This window comes from Protopterus annectens, chromosome 7.part0 (genome assembly GCF_019279795.1).
Source record: "Protopterus annectens isolate FY-2018-M chromosome 7.part0, PAN1.0, whole genome shotgun sequence".
NCBI lineage: Eukaryota > Metazoa > Chordata > Ceratodontiformes > Protopteridae > Protopterus > Protopterus annectens.
Window position 1 is genome coordinate 175,341,287 of NC_056739.1, and position 18,784 is coordinate 175,360,070.

The window sequence follows — 18,784 nt, forward strand, 5'->3', positions numbered from 1 at the left end:
TTGAGCATAATTTTTTGTAGTCTTACTGGAGCTGTATGCATAGGCTTCTTTAAAATAGTAAAGTACAACAAAAAAACTGGCTTAAATAGTGGGAAGTATACTTGCTGTGTTCAGTTCAAGTCAGTCACAGAAGGTAGCTGTGTTCAGTTCAAGTCAGTCACAGAAGGTAGTTTTTTGTTGTACTTTACCAGTTTTGTTTATTATCAGGCGAACAGAGTGTAGTGAGCACTATTCTTTGTTTTTATTCTTTAAAATAGTGACTAGAGGTTGATGGTCAGTTTCTGTCTGGATAGCTTGGCCATAAATGTAATCATGGAACTTTGAACATGCAAACACAATTGCCAGAAGTTCCTTCTCAATTTGAGCATACTGCATTTCAGTTTGTGTAAGAGTTCTAGATGCAGAGCCAGCAGGTCTGCCCTCTGAAGAATAACTGCACCAAGACCAAACTTTGAAGGATAACAGGAAAGCACTACTGGTTTGTGGACATCATAGAACCTTAATGTAGGCAGGGTGACAATTTGCTGTTTGAGATTATCAAATGCTCTCTAGTGTTGTTCTAACCATGACCAGGCAACATTTTTGCATGTAAGCTCTCTTAAAGGCAGTGTTAACTCACTAAAGTCAGGGATAAATTTGCCCAAATAGTTAACCATACCAAGAAAATGCAGTAAGGCTTGGACATTGTCTAGAGCTCGCATCTCAAGAATGGCTGCTTACTCAGAAGGGTCTGGTCATAGGCCTGTACTGGTAAAAAATGACCTACATAACTAACTTCTGGTAGTCTGAATTTGCATTTCAGAGGATTGAGCTTTATGCCCTGTCCAGAACTTTCCTGAAGTTTCTGTCATGCTCTGCTTCACCATTACCGCTAATCAGTAAATCATCAACTATTGCTGCACACGGGTAGCCTGAAAAATTTGATCCATTGCATGCTGAAATACTTCACTGGCAGAATTTGTTGCAAAAGGCATCCTGAGGAATCTGTATCTACCAAATGGGGTACTGAATGTAGTCAGTAGTGAAGATTTGCGATCAAGCATTACTTGCCAAAATGAACTCTTTGCATCTAAGACAGGAAAAAACAGTGGCCTTTGGCATGAGGGTGGCAATCTCCTCGACTGTACGCATAAGATGATGAGTTCTTTTTAATGCCTTACACAATTTGCTGACTCACCCTTATACTGCACTGTGCATGCCTTTTTCACTGAGCTAGTCTTGGAACTTGCTAGAAAGCTACAAGCTTTCCCAGGAAACCCAGCAGGGGCTGTAGCTGCCATGTGCTTAGATCTGTTTCTGTTTGCCACATGTTGCATGCTGTCTACGTTTGCTCTAGAGGCTGTTGAAACCATGCTTTTATCACTTGCAAGCATACTTGTGTGCCTTTCTGTGAGCTCATGGATTTGACAAATCTATATGGCTTTGCTTAACATTAAATCACTGTCATAAAGCAAAATCTTTCTCACTGCAGCACTATTAACACCACACACAAGCCTGTCCTTTATTAACTCAGCTTTCAAGTCACCAGATCTGTATGTTTTGGCCTTACTTCTCAAGTCAGTGATATAAGCTCCAAAGGTTTCACCTGTTTTTTGGTCTCTTGTATAAAATAAGTGCCTCTCTAATGTAACATTTGTATGGGTGTTACACATTTCTCTAAATGTATATTTCAAGTGTTCAGGGTCCTCCCTTGATTCAGCCAGTACCGCAATATGGTGGTTTCCCCCTCTCCTGCCTATACTGCTGGTGGATACACAAATAAATGCCCTCCTTCAATGGCCTCTGACTCAGCTAAGTTAAGTGAAATGAATGCCCTTGTATGTGCGTCTTTGTCAGAAAAAGCTGCTTGTATGAAAATATCATATTCCTGCTCAGATACTCTACAATTCTCTGCTATATTATGACCAAACACAAGTGGACTAGGTCTGCAAAATGCCTCTGCCATATCAACACACAGTAGTGAAGGTGCTTGAAATTATGTAATTATACCCAACAGCACAACAAAATCTTTGAAATAACTGCGCTTTGTCAAATAAGTCTCTGTAGCACAAAAACACTCCGAAATCACTGTACTTTGTGAAACCACTCCTAATCAGTGTAAGAAATACTTTGAAATTACTATACTTTATGAATAAACTGCACACAGCAGAAGAAGCTCAGAGTAAGAAACACTTTGAGATGAATGCACTTTGCAAATAAACTGTACACAGCACAAGAACATTTCAAAATTGCTGTACTTTGCAAAATAACTCTGTATGGTGTAAGAAACACTTTGAAATAGCGACACTCTGCGAATAAATGCACACAGCATAAGAAACTTTTTGAAATGGCTGTACTTTGACTGCACTTTGTAATAAAACTGTACTTTGCACACAGCAAACTCTTTGAAATAATTGCACTGTAATAAAGCACTCACTCAGCAAACACTTTGCACTGCACACTCTGAGATACTTCTAAGAACTCTAGGTAGGCTTTGAATGGCTTCGGTCAATGCAAAATAGTAGTTTGTGCCCAAACATGGGTCTTTTACTAAAAAACATGCAGTCGCCCTGCTCTTTAAGCTTAATTTGCCATTTCATTGTACTCACTATGCCCTTTTAACCTCTTATCATGCTCATTATACTTTTATTGTGCTCGTTTTACTTTAAACATGCTTGCTATGCAAACCAAATGTAATTCTGAGCCCCATATGAATACCTCTGCTAGCTTTATCATATATCGTAGTTTTTGAACATTTTATTTAATTAATAATGCATTTTGTGCCTTTTGTTTGATTAATAATACACTTTGTGCTACTCGTTTGATTAATAATGCATTTTGTGCCTTACGAATGCTCTCTTTCATTTTCTTTGCCAAATATATAATTTGTGCAAGTTTTTTGTTGCCTTAAGTTCATTTCTGGCCTTTTTTGTTTGTCTGAGCTCTTTTTCACTCAACCAGCTTAATCTGCCTTCACCTTCAACTCTGCACCTCATTGCTTGAAGAAGTTGCTCTCTTAATCCCGGTTCTGATACCATGTCACTTGTCCGGTCAGGATAAAACAGACAAGCGGTTGTGGGTTCAGTTCAAGCAGCTTTATTACATACAAACACATCAGGAAGGAGGCTTTGTAACTTAAACTTAAATAAACTTATAAACAGACTGACTACTACACTCATACATGTTAACACTCTGGCTATTCTCTCAAAATGGCACTGATGTCTGCATATGCTCACTTTTTATATACATGTGCTTACATCTGGAAACGCGTCTTAAAGGTACATACAGATGCTCTGTTCTACACTCTTGGACTCAGAAACATTATTAAAACAGTGATTAGAACATTCAGTAGAGAATGGAAGAGAACATATAAAAACCTTAACAGCTAATAATGGGAGATTATATGTAAATTTCTAAACCCTGCTTGTATGTTTGCTAAAGAAAAAAGGTGCAGGAATCCAAGGACAAGGAGATGTGTTAACTAGTGTAGTCTATCCTATGTCAATACACCACGACATTCTAAACGTACTGGGTCTAGCACTGCGTATTCTACAAGAAAATGTATTTTTAGTCAAAAATTCCAGATATTTCTAAGGAACATTATGAAAACTAAAGTGTACATCTCTAATGTTTCAGCTTCAGATTCTCAAAGCACTCCCCATGTGTCTTGTTATTCTCCTAGCCACCATATCCTTCAAAAACACACACATTGGATGTCAGTATTGCATAATACCATAATGTAAAGCTACAAAGCATAGCTTGTTATACTGCCAACAACAAAGTACTGCATATATTTAGACATAAAGGCATAGGACGGAATTCCTTTTTAGCATTCAGAATTATTTGTTTCACGATTTGTTCCATTTACACCACAGTGCTTTAAACTGTTAATAAGACATACCTCTCAACTATCCTGATTTCTGTCGAATGCCTAGATTTCTCCCTATACTTTTGGACTGTATCCTGTAAGGCATGTGGTTTTCTGGCAAATCACTGATGACTGAAGCCACTAAACAATGACATGCTTTTGAGTTTCAGAGTACATATCCTTCAGAAAACGTATGCTAACATAAATACTGTTATTCTAGCAACTTTCTAAGTTTATAAGAGCAATATTTAAAATCTGCCCCTATTTTGGGGCCTCTGCCCCCCATTATTATTTTAGGATTTGTCCTGATTTCTTGCAGTAAGAAGTTGAAAGGTATATAAAAACATGAATGATTGATGGTTCATAGGTTCATAGATAGGTACTAGGCTATCGACCCAAGGGCCTACGTAAGCCTAGCTAACAAGGTTCCCTGGCTTAAGTCACCCAAGAAAGTTATTTTCCTGTGCCACTGTCGAGCAGAGACACAGAAGTGATCCCCAGGGTGTATTTCCTATTTCCCATCCACTCATCAAAATTTTTCTTGAAGAGTGCTAATGAAGAACTTTGCTTGACATAGATGGGTAGCCTGTTCCAGAGTATGGCAAGTCTATGGGACAGGAATCTATCCCTCCAGCATGTCCTGTTTATTGTGGTGACAAGGTTTAGGCCCCTAGAGCATGTAGCTCGGAGGGTTTGGGATTTCTTTAGGTGTAGCATGTCCAACAGTTCTGGGTTCGACATAGCTTTATATGTTAGGCAGAGATCACCTCGGAGTAGGTGATATGCTACGGAGTAAAGCTGGAGTTTTTTGAGGCGGTCAGTGTAGGGCATTTGTTTGATGCCAGTAATCCTCTTTGTGAGGTACTTCTGTGGCCTTTCCAGCTGCTGCAGATGTCTTGTGAGGTACATTCCAAAAGGGGCTTGTACTCTATAATGGGTCTAATGAGTGATGAGTAGAGGGGAAGGGCTACGCTTATACTACATAGCTCTAAACTGCTAAACGATTAAAGATTAATGGGAAGGTCTGAGATACCACTGCACTATGGATTAAGTTTGGATCTGCTTGGTTCTGTTCCCTAAAGTGGTTTAGTACACAGCATAGTTCTAGTGAAGTGTATTTTCAGTCTGGTTAACCTCTCACAACTTAAATATTCTGACACCTGTTAACCAAACTGGCATAAATATTTTTATCTCATATGATTCCACTAAATTGCCTGCAGATATTGTAAACATCCCTTCCTCATCTCTAATAACGCTGTACAAGGCTATTTTACTCACTAATTTAACAAGTTTTGCCTCTCATCATTCATTATCTCTATGTTAACACTCTTGCTTAACCTAAAATACCTTTTCTTAGTCCTGCCTCTCATATTCTACTGTTTTATACCCTTAATGTCTTATCTTTCTTTGACACTCTGCTACTCAGATCATCTCCAGCACTAGCAGGACATAACACAGATGTAACACTATGTATTCTATTACCACTTTATCATGTAAGTACAATATGTAATCACTACTAAATCCTCCACTTAATCTCTGCTGTACTACACCATATACACACAAACCTGTAATACAACCTACTAATGCATTCAGCTTTCTTGTTTTAATCTCTCTCCACCAAATAATTCTTGACATTTCTGTCACTATCTATAATTTTTGTATTTTTTGTGTTTATTATGTGTACATATTTGAAGAGCCGATTCTATAACCATTGTAATTATGCATTAACTGTCACCCATCATGGATTCATGTTATATATGTAGTCTCCGTGGAGCTATTCTTCCAGGGCCTCTGCCAAAAAAGGGATTTTTTTGCCCAGTTGGGCTTTACTGACAAGTAAATAAATAAAAAATAAATTGTTTCCATGGAAGAGGGCAGGTGTAAATCCAGTACATGGAAAAACAGGAGAACTCCAGTGCAGGTGTTTTGAAAAAAAAAAAAAAATATTACAGACCAAAATATAAATATTTACAGAGTTCAGGTGACCTCATTGCCAGATAATCAATATGAAGCAGTATATTACAGAATTATACTCTTGTGTGCAGGATACCTGCACTCTGGCTGTTATGAAAATAAAGTGTGGCTTCATTAAGAAGCATGCCAATACCCATAACAATGCAATTTATTGAAAGGCACTGCAACTGACCCATATACAGTGCATTTAGATAATTTCCCACAGTCACCATTTCTTTTCTGCTTGACAGTATGAACATCACCTTACTAAGTAATGACTCTTAGTTATTTCTCCTTCTCCTGGTATACGCTGCTTAGATATGAACATCATCATCATCATCAGAATGAATAAATAAAATAGCTAAAATGAATACATTATTTACTTGAAATACAACTGTAACAGGTGGTATAATCTGTTTACTTGTGAAGGTAGGCCTAGGTCAGAGGGGGTAAATAAAAGAGATCATCAGAAAACAAAATGCAGCAATGTTGTACCCACAGCTAAATTTGTTAAATCCTGCACACAACAGTGTATATTTGCTATAAGTATAAATCACACACTAGGGCTTCTATTTTTGTATATCAGTGTAACTTTGTTGTAATATACACCACAGAAAATGTCATCATTTACCTGAGTTCTTCTGCAAGGAAGATTATTCGCCTCTCTAAAAGTGCAGAAGCAAATACTTTAATGATCTTTTCTTCAGAGAGGTGTTTAAGTAATGGCCTGAAATCGACATGTTCCAACCTGGAGTCAAGAGGTCGAGTCAACTCTATAATCTGCCAAGAAAGAAACAGATATTTAATGTGTGTGTGTACAGTTAGAATATATGTTTTCATATGTACAGTGAGATTGTATGTCATCATGTGTACAGTCTGAGAGTATGTCTTCATGTACAGTCAGATTGTATGTATTCATGTACACAGTCAGAGAGTATGTGTTCATGTGTACAGTCAGAGAGTATGTATTCATATACACAGACAGAGAGTATGTGTTCATGTACAGAAAGACTGTATGTCTTCATGTTTACAATCTGAGAGTATGTGTTCATGTGCAGAGTATGTGTTTGTGTACAGTCAGAGAGTATGTGTTCATGTGTACAGTCAGAGAGTATGTGTTCATGTGCACAGCCAGAGTATATGTTCATGTGCACAGAGTATATGTCTTCAAGTGTACAGATTGTATGTACTCATGTGCACAATCAGAGAGTATACGTTCATGTGTACATCAGATAGTATGCCTTTTGTGTGTATAGTCTGAGAATATGTGTTCATCTGCACAGAGTATATGTTCTCATGTGTATTGGTTGGGTTCATGTGCACAGTCAGGAAAATATGTCTTCTTGTGTGCAGTCAGAGTATGTTACTTTCATACAATCATACTTTGCTGCATTCAGATAAGTCAGTACACACATTAACAGCAACAGCACTGCCTCAAACCGATCAGACATATGTCGAAATGTTTTAAGTTTTAGCAATTAATTTTCCAAGCCTTCTACATTGACATATTGCTTACAATGGAAATGCACTTTTAACAACTGCAGAATATGCCAGTGACTCCATCTGTAGTAAAGTGTTGTATTTGGTTCATCTGTAGAGTAACTGCCTGGAAATCCTATAATTCCTTGTCCCTAGTGCCACCCTTGGTGTTGCTATTCCCACAGTGAATTTGGTGATTTTTTTTTTTAAATCAGGAAAAGTACAATGAGTCCTAAGGTAGAAGGCCTGAATGTTAAATGAATCATCAGTATAATGAATAAATAAAATGCACAGATACAGAACAGGATCCATATGAAATCCCCAAAATCCACATTAACTGCTCCCAAAATATACATGACAGAATACAAATTTAAAATGTAAGAGGCTTTGGTTAACAATTTTGAAACATAGTAAATTACATGGGGAAGTACAATAGAAGAGATTATGTCAAAAACAATAAAATATAATAAAACAAAACAAGAGTTTCAAAAAACAGAATATAGCCAAGTATAAAACAGAAAGATACAGTATATACCACAGGAAAACCATTAAGAACAAGCTATGAGGAGGCTTATTCTAAAGCAGATTTAAAGAGCAACAGGTCACAATTACATCCAACAAAACTGAATACAATAGTGCTAATTATAAAATTAAACTAATAAAACAGTGGAAGAAAGCAGCACAGAGTAATATAGAATAGCCATTTAAACAAAATGGACACTGAAACAAATAATTTTATCTGAACAAAGGACATATGACCATACAGCAACAAGCGTGGTGATAAGAAGATGAATACATCAATTCCCCTGCAATTACAACTATATACTTGCATGCCTACAATCTGGGTTTAGGGTTATAATATCTAAAAAAAAAAAAAAATAGCTGGAAAATTAGGTACTTTTTCCACAGGAAATTATTGAGATATTTGCTTGTTGCTGGTTTGGCAGATTGGTTTAAGGTCTGTTTTCAACTATGACTAAGACTGGAGGCATATCAACCAATACAGACATTATATAAACACCAGCAGTGCCTACTGAATGGTTAGACTGGTGTTAAAATACTTAGATCTGCAGAAGTACAGCAAAAAATTGAGGCATATGCACTAACTCTGAGGTTGTAATATCTCAGAACATGGCCCTACCATGAACTACAGTGACCTCAGTGCTGGAATATGTGAGTAGTGGAGGTGCGGAGGGCACAGCCCGCCATGTCAGGGGGTGCAAAGGAGTGAAGCCCTTTTCAAAAATGTTTGAAAAATACATTGTTTCAGAATTCCTTACAACACTGAATGACAGTTTATTATTTGAAGTGTTGGGACTGTCATTATTAGGTCTTGCACTTGTGACATGGAGCCTACAAATACAAACACAAAAACAACATACAACTGAAATACCGGGACAACATACCTGTTTCAAGATTATCCACTGGTTTATACATAGTAGCAAACACCAGCATCAGAAAAATCCAATTATTTACATAGTGTACTAATTAAATGACAGAAAAATAACAAGTACTACATTGGCTGTTTAGACATAGAGAAAAGAGAAAATAAGTGGTTAAACATGAGGTAATAAAAACTTCCTAAAACCAGCCAGTTTATACATTACAGTAACAGAGAGGAAGTGCAGAACAAATATTAAATGGTGGGCAAAAGACATATGGTAAGTATATGTATAAAGGTGCAGTGGTTTGCATTGTCTCCTCACAACAAGAGGTTTTCCAGTTTGATTCTCGGCTGGGGTGCCTTCTGTGCAGAGTCTGCATGTCCTCCCTGCGTTTGTGTGGGTTTCTTCCGGGTGCTCCAGTTTCCTCCTACATTACAAAGACATGCATCTGGAACATTTCTCCCTGGGCCTCTGCTGAAAATTGGCTCGTTCCAAGCCGGGCATTCCCGGTAAACAAATGTTAAATAAATAAATCAGACACAGCAAAATACAAATATTCATAACACAGAAGACAAAACACAGACAGCTCATAATGTACACACATCAAAATACAGACAAAAACACCTAAACTCACATTAAATTAATCATAAGAAACACACAAGTAAAGAAAGAAAGAAAAGAAAAACATCACAAGTTATACCAGTACCACTGGACATGGTTTGTCTGAACAGTAGTGCCCCCTGCAATATTTTACTAGACTGTTCTAACCCTAACCCTGCATCTTACCTTAGAAAAAAAATGTAACATTACTACTTACAAGAGAGGCTGAGACACAGACATGCACATTAACAAACACACACAACACTAAAGCTATCCCCTTGCTTAACCCTCTCTCTAGTGCTCCAACATTTGCAGAAAGACATTCCCAGACCTAACACCAACCAACTTACCCCTGTCCACATTCCAATACTGCTTTTTGAGTTTACATATTCTGAATGGCAACCAGTAAAGGACATACTACAGAGGAGAACAACAAACCTAGCTAAATATATAGAGAAACAAGTCCAATGATCTTAGCAGAAATTCCTAAACTAAAGATGCAGTATTCTCTAACACTTATCTGTAACATTTATCTGTTTAATGACAAAAGTAACATTAGCATACATTAAAACAAGAGATGTATATTAAATGACATGAAATCTAAAAGCACAGCCAAATAATGAACACCTTTTTATTCTGGATGGTACAGTGGTGCAGCGGTAGCATTGTCACCTCACAGCAAGAGGTTCTCCAGTTTGATTCTCAACTGGAGTGCCTTCTGTGCGGAGTCTACATGTCCACCCTGTATTCGTGTGGGTTCCCTCTGGGTGCTCTGGTTTGCTCCCACATTTCAAAGACATGCATCTGGAGCATTTCTCCCCGGGCCTCCACTTTGTTCCAAGTCGGACTTTCCTGGTAAATAAATTTTAAATACAGGAGGTAACTACTTATTTTCACTGAAGCAATGACATTTGAAGTCTGGAAAGATATGATCCAGATATTTTATTTTGAAAGAGGACAAGTGTTGTCCATTTCCATTTATTGTGGCAGTTGATTTTGGATAACAGAATCTCAGCAGTTTAAAAGCCTTTCATTTAATTCAATAATTTATTTTATCATTAATTGGTCACTGGTTAGGTGGGCTAATTAATTTACCTATTTCTGCCATGATACAAGCCTCATAGGAGAGTCAAAACAATTTTTAAAATGCAGAACAGGAAAAAAAAAAAACAGTTGATAGTATATGTACATTATGTAATAGCTGTCAACTACAAAAGTAAACAGAAAAGACCCTATTCTACTAAATACAATATAGAGTAGGAAAAAACAGTCATAGGTTCATGTGCTCTTAAGCTTAGCCCTGCATTACTGAATACTATGCTGCCTTATTTTTTATATCAAACTCGAACGCATCTTTTTTTTATTTGTCATTAGGCTTGCTTACAATCATTTTGCAGTGAGAAAAACAATGCATCCTAGGAGTCATGCAATTTGTGACAACTGTTCCAGCTCTTTGACACTGCTTATATAACAGTATGAAGGGACGGTTAGGCCACTGGAAATTCCATTTGTATAATTTAAAACATATGAAACTCTGTATTCTTTGCATGGCTTGGGAAAAACAGAATTCTTTATTTATGTGAAATAAGCTGTACTGCTGACAAATGCTGTAAAAACACATTCTGCTATGGTTAAAGTTTGCCTCACTGCAGCTGATCCCTTCTGCTATGGTGTAGTTATTTAAACGGGTTTGCTTCACTAGGCTTCTGTAGGCTATCAACAGTACACACTTTTCTAACTATAATAAAACGTCAAAGCAATGAATGGATCAGTACAGACAGAATTTTGGCTTGATACAGGGCAATACATAATAATCTCATACTGTACAACAATACGCTAATTGCTTTGGATCTGTGCCAATATACTCAGTACAATAACAATAAACACACTAAACTTGAAACCTAAAATCCTGACAAAAACTTTAAATTCAAAATTCAATAAAAATGAAATTAGCACTTTTTGCAGGGACAAGACCTTCCACACCTCCAGTGGTGACTGATGACTTCAAATTAAAGGGCAGCTGCAGGAGACAGCTGAATGGATGCGACCAATGGGAAGGGGTGTGACCAACTAGAAAGGGGTGGGGCTATGCTCAAAACCACAACTGTAACTTTAATTAAATACACTGCCCTGGGTGCCAAACCATCATTATGAGAGTCCAATCAAGACAAAATGAAGTGTAGAAGAAAAAAATATTTCAATGCATTGGCTACATGACAGCTTACTTAATACCTAGATGGAAACACAAAGGTTGTGAGGCATGAAAAAATAAATTACATTTTAAATACATTACTGGAATGCCAATCAAAATAAAGTATAAGAAAAACAAGCAGCACTCAACTCAAACCACTTCTCCTTGCACTGCAATTCTAATTATAATTAATATTCAGCTTTATAAAATTACCAGGTAACATGCTGCAAGTAGCAATCTCTGTGATACCTCCACTTGTAAAAATGTTTCTTATCCAAAAAAGACATGCTGTCTGCCAACAACTATCTACTTGTTTCATGGGGAAGACATAATCAAAGTAAAAAATGAACAGCAAACAAGAAACAAGCTCAAGATAAATTGCTTAAAGGATTACTGCACAGGTTATGGACTACACATGATAGAATGGCATTCTGTTTAGTTTACGGGTAAAGCCTGCAAAGATGACTGCGAGTCTCCAACAAATGTAATGAGCTTCTGAAAATACTGTAATCCTGTCCTTTACTACAAATACTGTCATATGCATTTCAATACCTACGGCTTATACGTTATCTAAGTATGTAAATATTCACTGCATGGCAACAACAGAAAGGCTTTCAATGTTGGTAATTCTTTAACAGTATGCTTATTAAAGCTTACTTGCATCTTAAATCTCCGACAAGCTTATCTGATGGTCATTAAAGCATTGTTACTTAAACACAGAGCAACAGGGCACTGCGACAGCATGTATTTTCTGAATAATAAGAAGCATAAATCAACAGTATAAAAATATGACAGAAAACCAGAATATTCTGCAAAATCAAGGACAGATGAAAAGCCACTGTCGTACCTGTGTCTACCTTGGATTGGGGAATACTCTGCACACTTACACTGCATAACTGCTCCTTGCCTTGCTTGGACACATCCAGAGTCACTACATGGGGGAGTGGGGTGCAACAAGTATGTCACAATTTGAAATGTCTCTGGCTGACGGTGATGGCTCTGACCTTCATACCTCTCAACCTCAGGGCAAGAAATCTGGACAAAGCCAAACATATAAGTGGGACACAGGCCCAAAAATAAGGACAATTTTTAAATATTGCTCTTATAAACTTAAAAAGATAATAGAATAGTAGTAGGTCTTGCATTAGTATGAATTTTCTGAAGGGTATGAAATCTGAAACTCAAAAGTCTGCCATTATTTTCTAACTTTAATCTTTAATGATTTGCCACTAATTTGCCAGAAAAACACAATTTTATGAAAAACGGACCAAAAATGTGATGTAAAAATATAAAATGGCCACACAATACAGCTGGGAACCTGTCAAAGAAGGGATACCTTTTTAATATTAATACTATTAACTTGAGCAGCTGACAAAATAAGAGAATCTACATGCATTTCTGAAATAAAAGTAATCTATAACTCTGATCATTATAGTTATTTATAATTGTAAACCCTCCACATTTTCTTCCAAAAGTGCCATTTTGCAGAAGGATTATTAGGGGGAGAGCAACATTTTGAGCCAAAATTGGGGGCAGTTGAGGTTTGGATATTCCTAATTTTATAAAGTGATTTATTTGCATGTACCTCTCAACCTCTTATAGGTTCATAGGTTCATAGGTAGGTACTAGGCTATCGGCCCTAGGGCCCATACAAGCCTAGCCAAAAAATGTACCCTGGCTTTCGCCACCCAAGAAAATTATTTTCCAGTGCCCCTGTTGAGCAGAGCCACAGAAGTGATCCCCGGGGTGAATTTTGTCTACTTAATGCCGAAAATGTGATAAGAGACCTTGGGATACAGGTGGACAGTAGTCTCTCCTTTGATAATCACATCACCACAGTGGTCAGGAAATCCTTCTACGTGGCTCATCTCATCACAAAAGGATTTTCATCCAGAAAAAAAGAGGTCATTGTTCCCCTCTACTCATCACTCATTAGACCCATTATAGAGTACAATGCCCCTTTTGGTATGTACCTCACAAGACATCTACAACAACTGGAAAGACCACAGAAATACCTCACAAAGAAGATTACTGACCTCAAATAGATGCCCTCTGCAGACCGTCTCAAAAAACTACAGCTTTACTCCATCGCATATCGCCTACTCAGGGGCGATCTCTGCCTAACATACAAAGCTATGTCAAACCCAGAGCTGTTGGACATGCTCCACTTAAAGAAATCCCAATCCCTCTGAGCTACACGCTCTAGGAATCTATCCCTCCAGCATGTTCTGTTTGTTGTGGTGATAAGGTTTAGACCTTATCACCACAACAAACAGAACATGCTGGAGGGATAGATTCCTGTCCCAGAGACTTCCCATACTCTGGAACAGACTACCTATCTATGTCAAACAGAGCTCCTCATTAGCACTCTTCAAGAAAAATCTTGATGATTGGATATGCAGGAAATCTGGACAAGGCCAAATATATTGGGGGACCATACAAACAATACTAAAAATTTCTCTTGTATAAACTTAAGACAGTTGATAGAATAACAGGTCTTGATTTAGCATGCATTTTTCTGAAGGTTATGACATCTGAAACTCAATGTCTGTCATTATTTAGTGACTTCATTTCTAAATGATTTACCAGAAAACCACAAATTTTATGAGGAACAAACCAAAATAAGAAGCAAAAATCTATTCATTCTGCAAAAATCTGGACAGTTGAGAGGTATAATTCAGCCAAGGCTGTTTGAGTTTGCTGCCCTTCCCCCCCCTCACAAAATTATGGTTAAATGGAGCCTCCCACCTGCAGCCATTCCAATGTCCAATTCCTAGGTTATTTCTCCACATTTACCATAAACACTGTAATTTGTATACTGCTTTACTTCTGCGATGATTTGGATTTCATTCGACATTTTATTTTGCATTTTACAGCACAAACACTAATAGATATCTGCTACGTTTGCACTTGTACCCCACTTTTCCTGTAACTAGTCTAGTCCAGGTGCAGAGTTGCTGTATCCAGGACTCTTTGTAAGCTTCTGAGCCCCCCAAGTCTTTCTGTGTTGGACAGAAGCCTTCTAGCTTATCAGTGGGAGTGGTAAGCATTAGGTAGCCTATCTACCACAAGAGGAATGGTTCTTGGCCCAGAAATTGTAGCTATTGGCCATTTGGGCAGGTTTTTTCAATCTCTTTCAACGTTCTGGTTTAAAAGCCACACTTGCGCTTGTTTCCCACCTTTCCTGTAACTAGTCTAGTCCAGATACAGAGTTGCTATATCCAGGACTGTTGGTAAGCTTCTGAGCCCCGCAAGCATTTCTGTGTTGGAGGAAAGCTTTTTAGCTTATCAGTGGGAGTGGTAAGCATTGCGTAGCCTGTCTACCACGTGAGGAGAGGTTCTTGGTCCAGAAATTGTAGTTTATTGACCATTTGGACTGTTTGTCCATCTCTTTCAACTTTCTGGTTTAAAAGACCACATCTGCACTTGTTTCCCATCTTTCCTGTAACTAACCTACTGGGTATCACTAGAAAGCCTTAAACTGATACAAGCCTTCCAGCTTAGAAAAGCGACTTTGGAGTGATTAAGTATCAGTTTTCTGTAGTTTCTTGCTGTACTTAACTGTTTTCTGCCTAAACACAGATTTTCCAGTGTTTATTGTGATTTAAAAGCTTGTTTTTTTCACATATTGTACTTATTTGACTGCCGGCACTTTTAAAAAGTTGTTTTTTGTTTAAATAATTTGTTTAACTGTTGTAGGCTACACACTAAAGTGTGACAGCCTTTTCTGATAATTTGTAGTCATTTAAAGCTGTTTTAAGTGTATTTTTTACTGTTTTTGCCTTATCTTTAAAAAAAAAAAAATTCTGTGTTTCCCGCCTTTCTAAGCTAGTATAGTCCAGTTTTTAGGCTAGTGCTGAATTCAGGGCTGTGATACTACTTTCTGAGTTGCCTATACCTTACTTGGATAGAAGGAAGTTTCGCTGTTCACCTGTGAGAGAGAGGAGTTTTGAGCAACCTATCTGTATCTGGAGGAATGGTTCCAGCCCAGAAGTTAGTAGTTAATTGGCCAGTTTGGGCTAATTTCTATCTCTTTCATTTCCCTACTATAAAAACTGCGTTTGCGGGCAGTGCCGGTTAGCTACGGTTAAATTATTCCCAGCTCCACTAAGTCTCCTCTTCAGTTTTTTCCTTGAAACTAGTCTAACTCTCAACCTAAGCTCATTCAAAAAGCATCTTACAGCCCAGCACTTGCTCAGAACTAATAGCAAGCACTAATATACCCTGACACTGATTGCCCAGCAGGGCAAGGCTCTTTATTCACCCCTCACCAACCAAGTGACTAAGCAGCTCACCCTACTATTCAGGCATGATGAAAGGGCAACTTCAGGTGCACTCTCCAGTCCAGCTGGTGAATCTGGGTATCCTGAGGCAATGTTACAACTGCCTCATGTACACAGACAACCCTCTTCTCTTACCACAAAACACTAACATATGTGAGAGATGCAATTATACAGCCAAACTGAAAGCTAAGCTGTCTCCACCCAAGACTGGAACAGGCAGTCAAGAGGAGAAGGTTAACACTTGCACCACACTTCCAGTTGCACACAGACCTACTAAAACAGCACTAGCAAAAAATACACATAAATACACAAAATCATGCTCTAAATAAAAACCTGCAAAAGCATCAGGGACCACCAAAGCAGACACCCAAACAACCTGCACCTCCCGTCACAAACCAGACAATGCATAAAACACAAAATCAGTGTGCCGCACAATTACAGCCCTTAAGGCGAAATAACATACCTAACACACTAGTAATAGGTGACTCTATAGTCAGGCACACTGAAGTCCCACTCACTAGGCTGGACAAGCAGAAGGTTAATGTTAGCTGTCTGTTGGGAGCCAGAATCTGCCACATAACACAAGCACTCAGGTCACTCCAGAACAAGTGCAAATATGGCTCTGTCATTGTTCATGTTGATGTGAATGACCTGAGATATACCTCCCTGGACTACTTGAAAAGAGACATGGAAGAGCTCTCTGTCATGTAGCCCAGGCTGGTATGACCCTGACCCTGAGTAGCATCCTGCCCTCACCAAGAATGATACCTCAGTATAAAGAAAAAATGATCAATTTCAACAATTGGCTAAGCTTTTGGTGTCATTCAAAGGGGATCCAGTGTCTGTCAGCAAGGGACGACATGCTTGACAAGCCATGTTGCTTTGCAAGAGATGGCTTGCACCTGTCACCCCTAGGCCTTTGAATACTGGCCAAGGCTCTTGCTGCCCCCATAGTGCCTTTTTTAGGCAAGGCTCAAAAGTCAAACCCACCTCCTAAACAGCACAATTAACAAAAAACTGAGGTCTATGCTACTCAATGCCAGGAGTTTAAATCTCAAAATGCATGCGCTCGAGGCACTCCTCAGTATGGAGAACGTCAACATTTGTGCAGTAACTGAAACCTGGTTCAAGGCTCCAGAGAGCACCCCAGCACTACCAGGCTACAACTCATACCACACGTTTCGGCCACAGAACATGGACCGAAGAACAAAAGGAGGGGGTGTATCCATCTTCATGAAGGATACCTACACCTCCAGGTTAGTGGCGCAGCATGATACCTCTGAGATCATCCATGTGCAACTAACATCGGGCAAATCTGCAATGCAAATTGTAGCCTTCTACAGATCACCCTCCATGACCCAGGACCACCACTCCACCTTTCTGGAGACACTGGAAAACATGAAGGTCCTACAGAACACCCTGATATTGGGCAATTTCAATTACCCTACCATTCACTGGGAAAACTACTTGAGTACAAACTCCCAGGCCCAGCACATCCTGGAATTCATCAACTCAAATGCCCTGGATCAGCTGGTAAACTCCTCTACCAGAGGTGAAAACATATTGGACCTGGTCCTCACCAACATGGGCGACAGGTGCTCCACACCGGAGGTCAACTCTTCACTGGTTAGATCAGATCATAAACTAATCACTCTGGATGTCCACACCCCACCACCACCCCCAAATAAGGAAGCCACAGTAAAAAACGTTTCTAAAGCAAACTTCACCTTAAGTCAGAGGTGGTAAGTTTCACAGCCCCCACGCTAAAGGATAATGCTGCCCAAGATGCAGAAACCTTTACAAATGCACTCTATGAGCACCTACAAGGATGCATGGATCGTGCCATCCCTAGCAAAACCAAGAATCACTCCTCTAAGAGAAGAAAACCCATTTGGTGGACCCCTGCAATAAACAAGCTATACAATAGAAGGAGGAAACTATTTCAGAAAAAAAGCAAATCCCAAGAAGGAAAGACATCCCTGATCAGTATCAGTAAGAAACTAAGGTCCCTCATGAAATCATCCAAGGCTAACTTCAAAAGAAAAATAGCCAATGATTCAAAAGATAACCTCAAAGCCTTTTTTAGCTATGTTAAGAATCTAAGTGGCAACTCACAGATATGCACTGAACTAGTGCAAAATAGCAGAAAATATACTGAACCTACTGATATTGCCAACATCCTGGCAGATAGATTCAGTGCAAATTTCACACCCCTCTCAGCTCCAAAAGGGCCCACAACAATACTGGAAAAGTGTAGTGTCCCAAAAATCACTGATGCACAGGTGAAAACAGCCCTTTCAAAAGCCAAAAACACAGCGTCAATGGGACCAGATGGTGTCCCAGGCTGCATCTTGCACGAACTACAGAACGAACTAACCCCCCCACCTAAACACACTGTTCAACCTCAGCCTCTCCACAGGCTATGTGCCCATAGAATAGCGCACAGCAACGATTATTCCTCTCCACAAAGGAGGGGCCACAACTGACCCTAGTAACTATCTTCCCATAAGCCTGACTAGCCTGGTCTGCAAGGCTATGGAGCGTGTCATCATGGAATTCATTAACAAAGACATTGGGAACCTCCAAACACTTGACCCAGCCCAGTTCGGCTTTGTTAAGGGCAGATCATGCCTAATAAACCTGGTTGACTTTTTCGAGACAGGCACCAAGGCCATAGACGAGGGAAAGGTGATTCACACAGCCTACCTTGACCTCACCAAGGCTTTCGGCACCATTCCCCACTCAGGTATTACAGAAAAACTCACCAGACTGAACATAAACCCCTACGTCATGAGATGGGTTGTCAACTGGCTTACAGACAGAACTCACACGGTAAGAATAGTGGGCTCCAGGTCTGACTCTAAACCAGTCACAAGTGGTGTCCCTCAAAGCTCAGTCCTGGGACCCCTCCTGTTCGGCATATACTTCTCAGAAGTACAGGCAAACACAGAAGGACTATGGCTAACCAAGTTTGCCGATGGCTGCAAACTGGGAGCCATAACTGACTCTCCGGCTGACACGGACATTCTCCAAAAGGGCCTTACTG

General features: G+C 39.1%; 1 protein-coding gene across 2 annotated transcripts in view; it reads right to left on the reverse strand.

The window, feature by feature from the left end:
* Positions 1-18,784, reverse strand: part of DENND2D (DENN domain containing 2D) — a 773,347-nt gene that overhangs the window by 126,299 nt on the left and 628,264 nt on the right. For both annotated transcript variants that reach the window (XM_044076655.1, XM_044076656.1), the window contains exon 7: positions 6,432-6,580. In XM_044076655.1, coding sequence (XP_043932590.1) covers positions 6,432-6,580 — 149 coding nt within the window. The remainder of the gene's footprint in view (positions 1-6,431; positions 6,581-18,784) is intronic.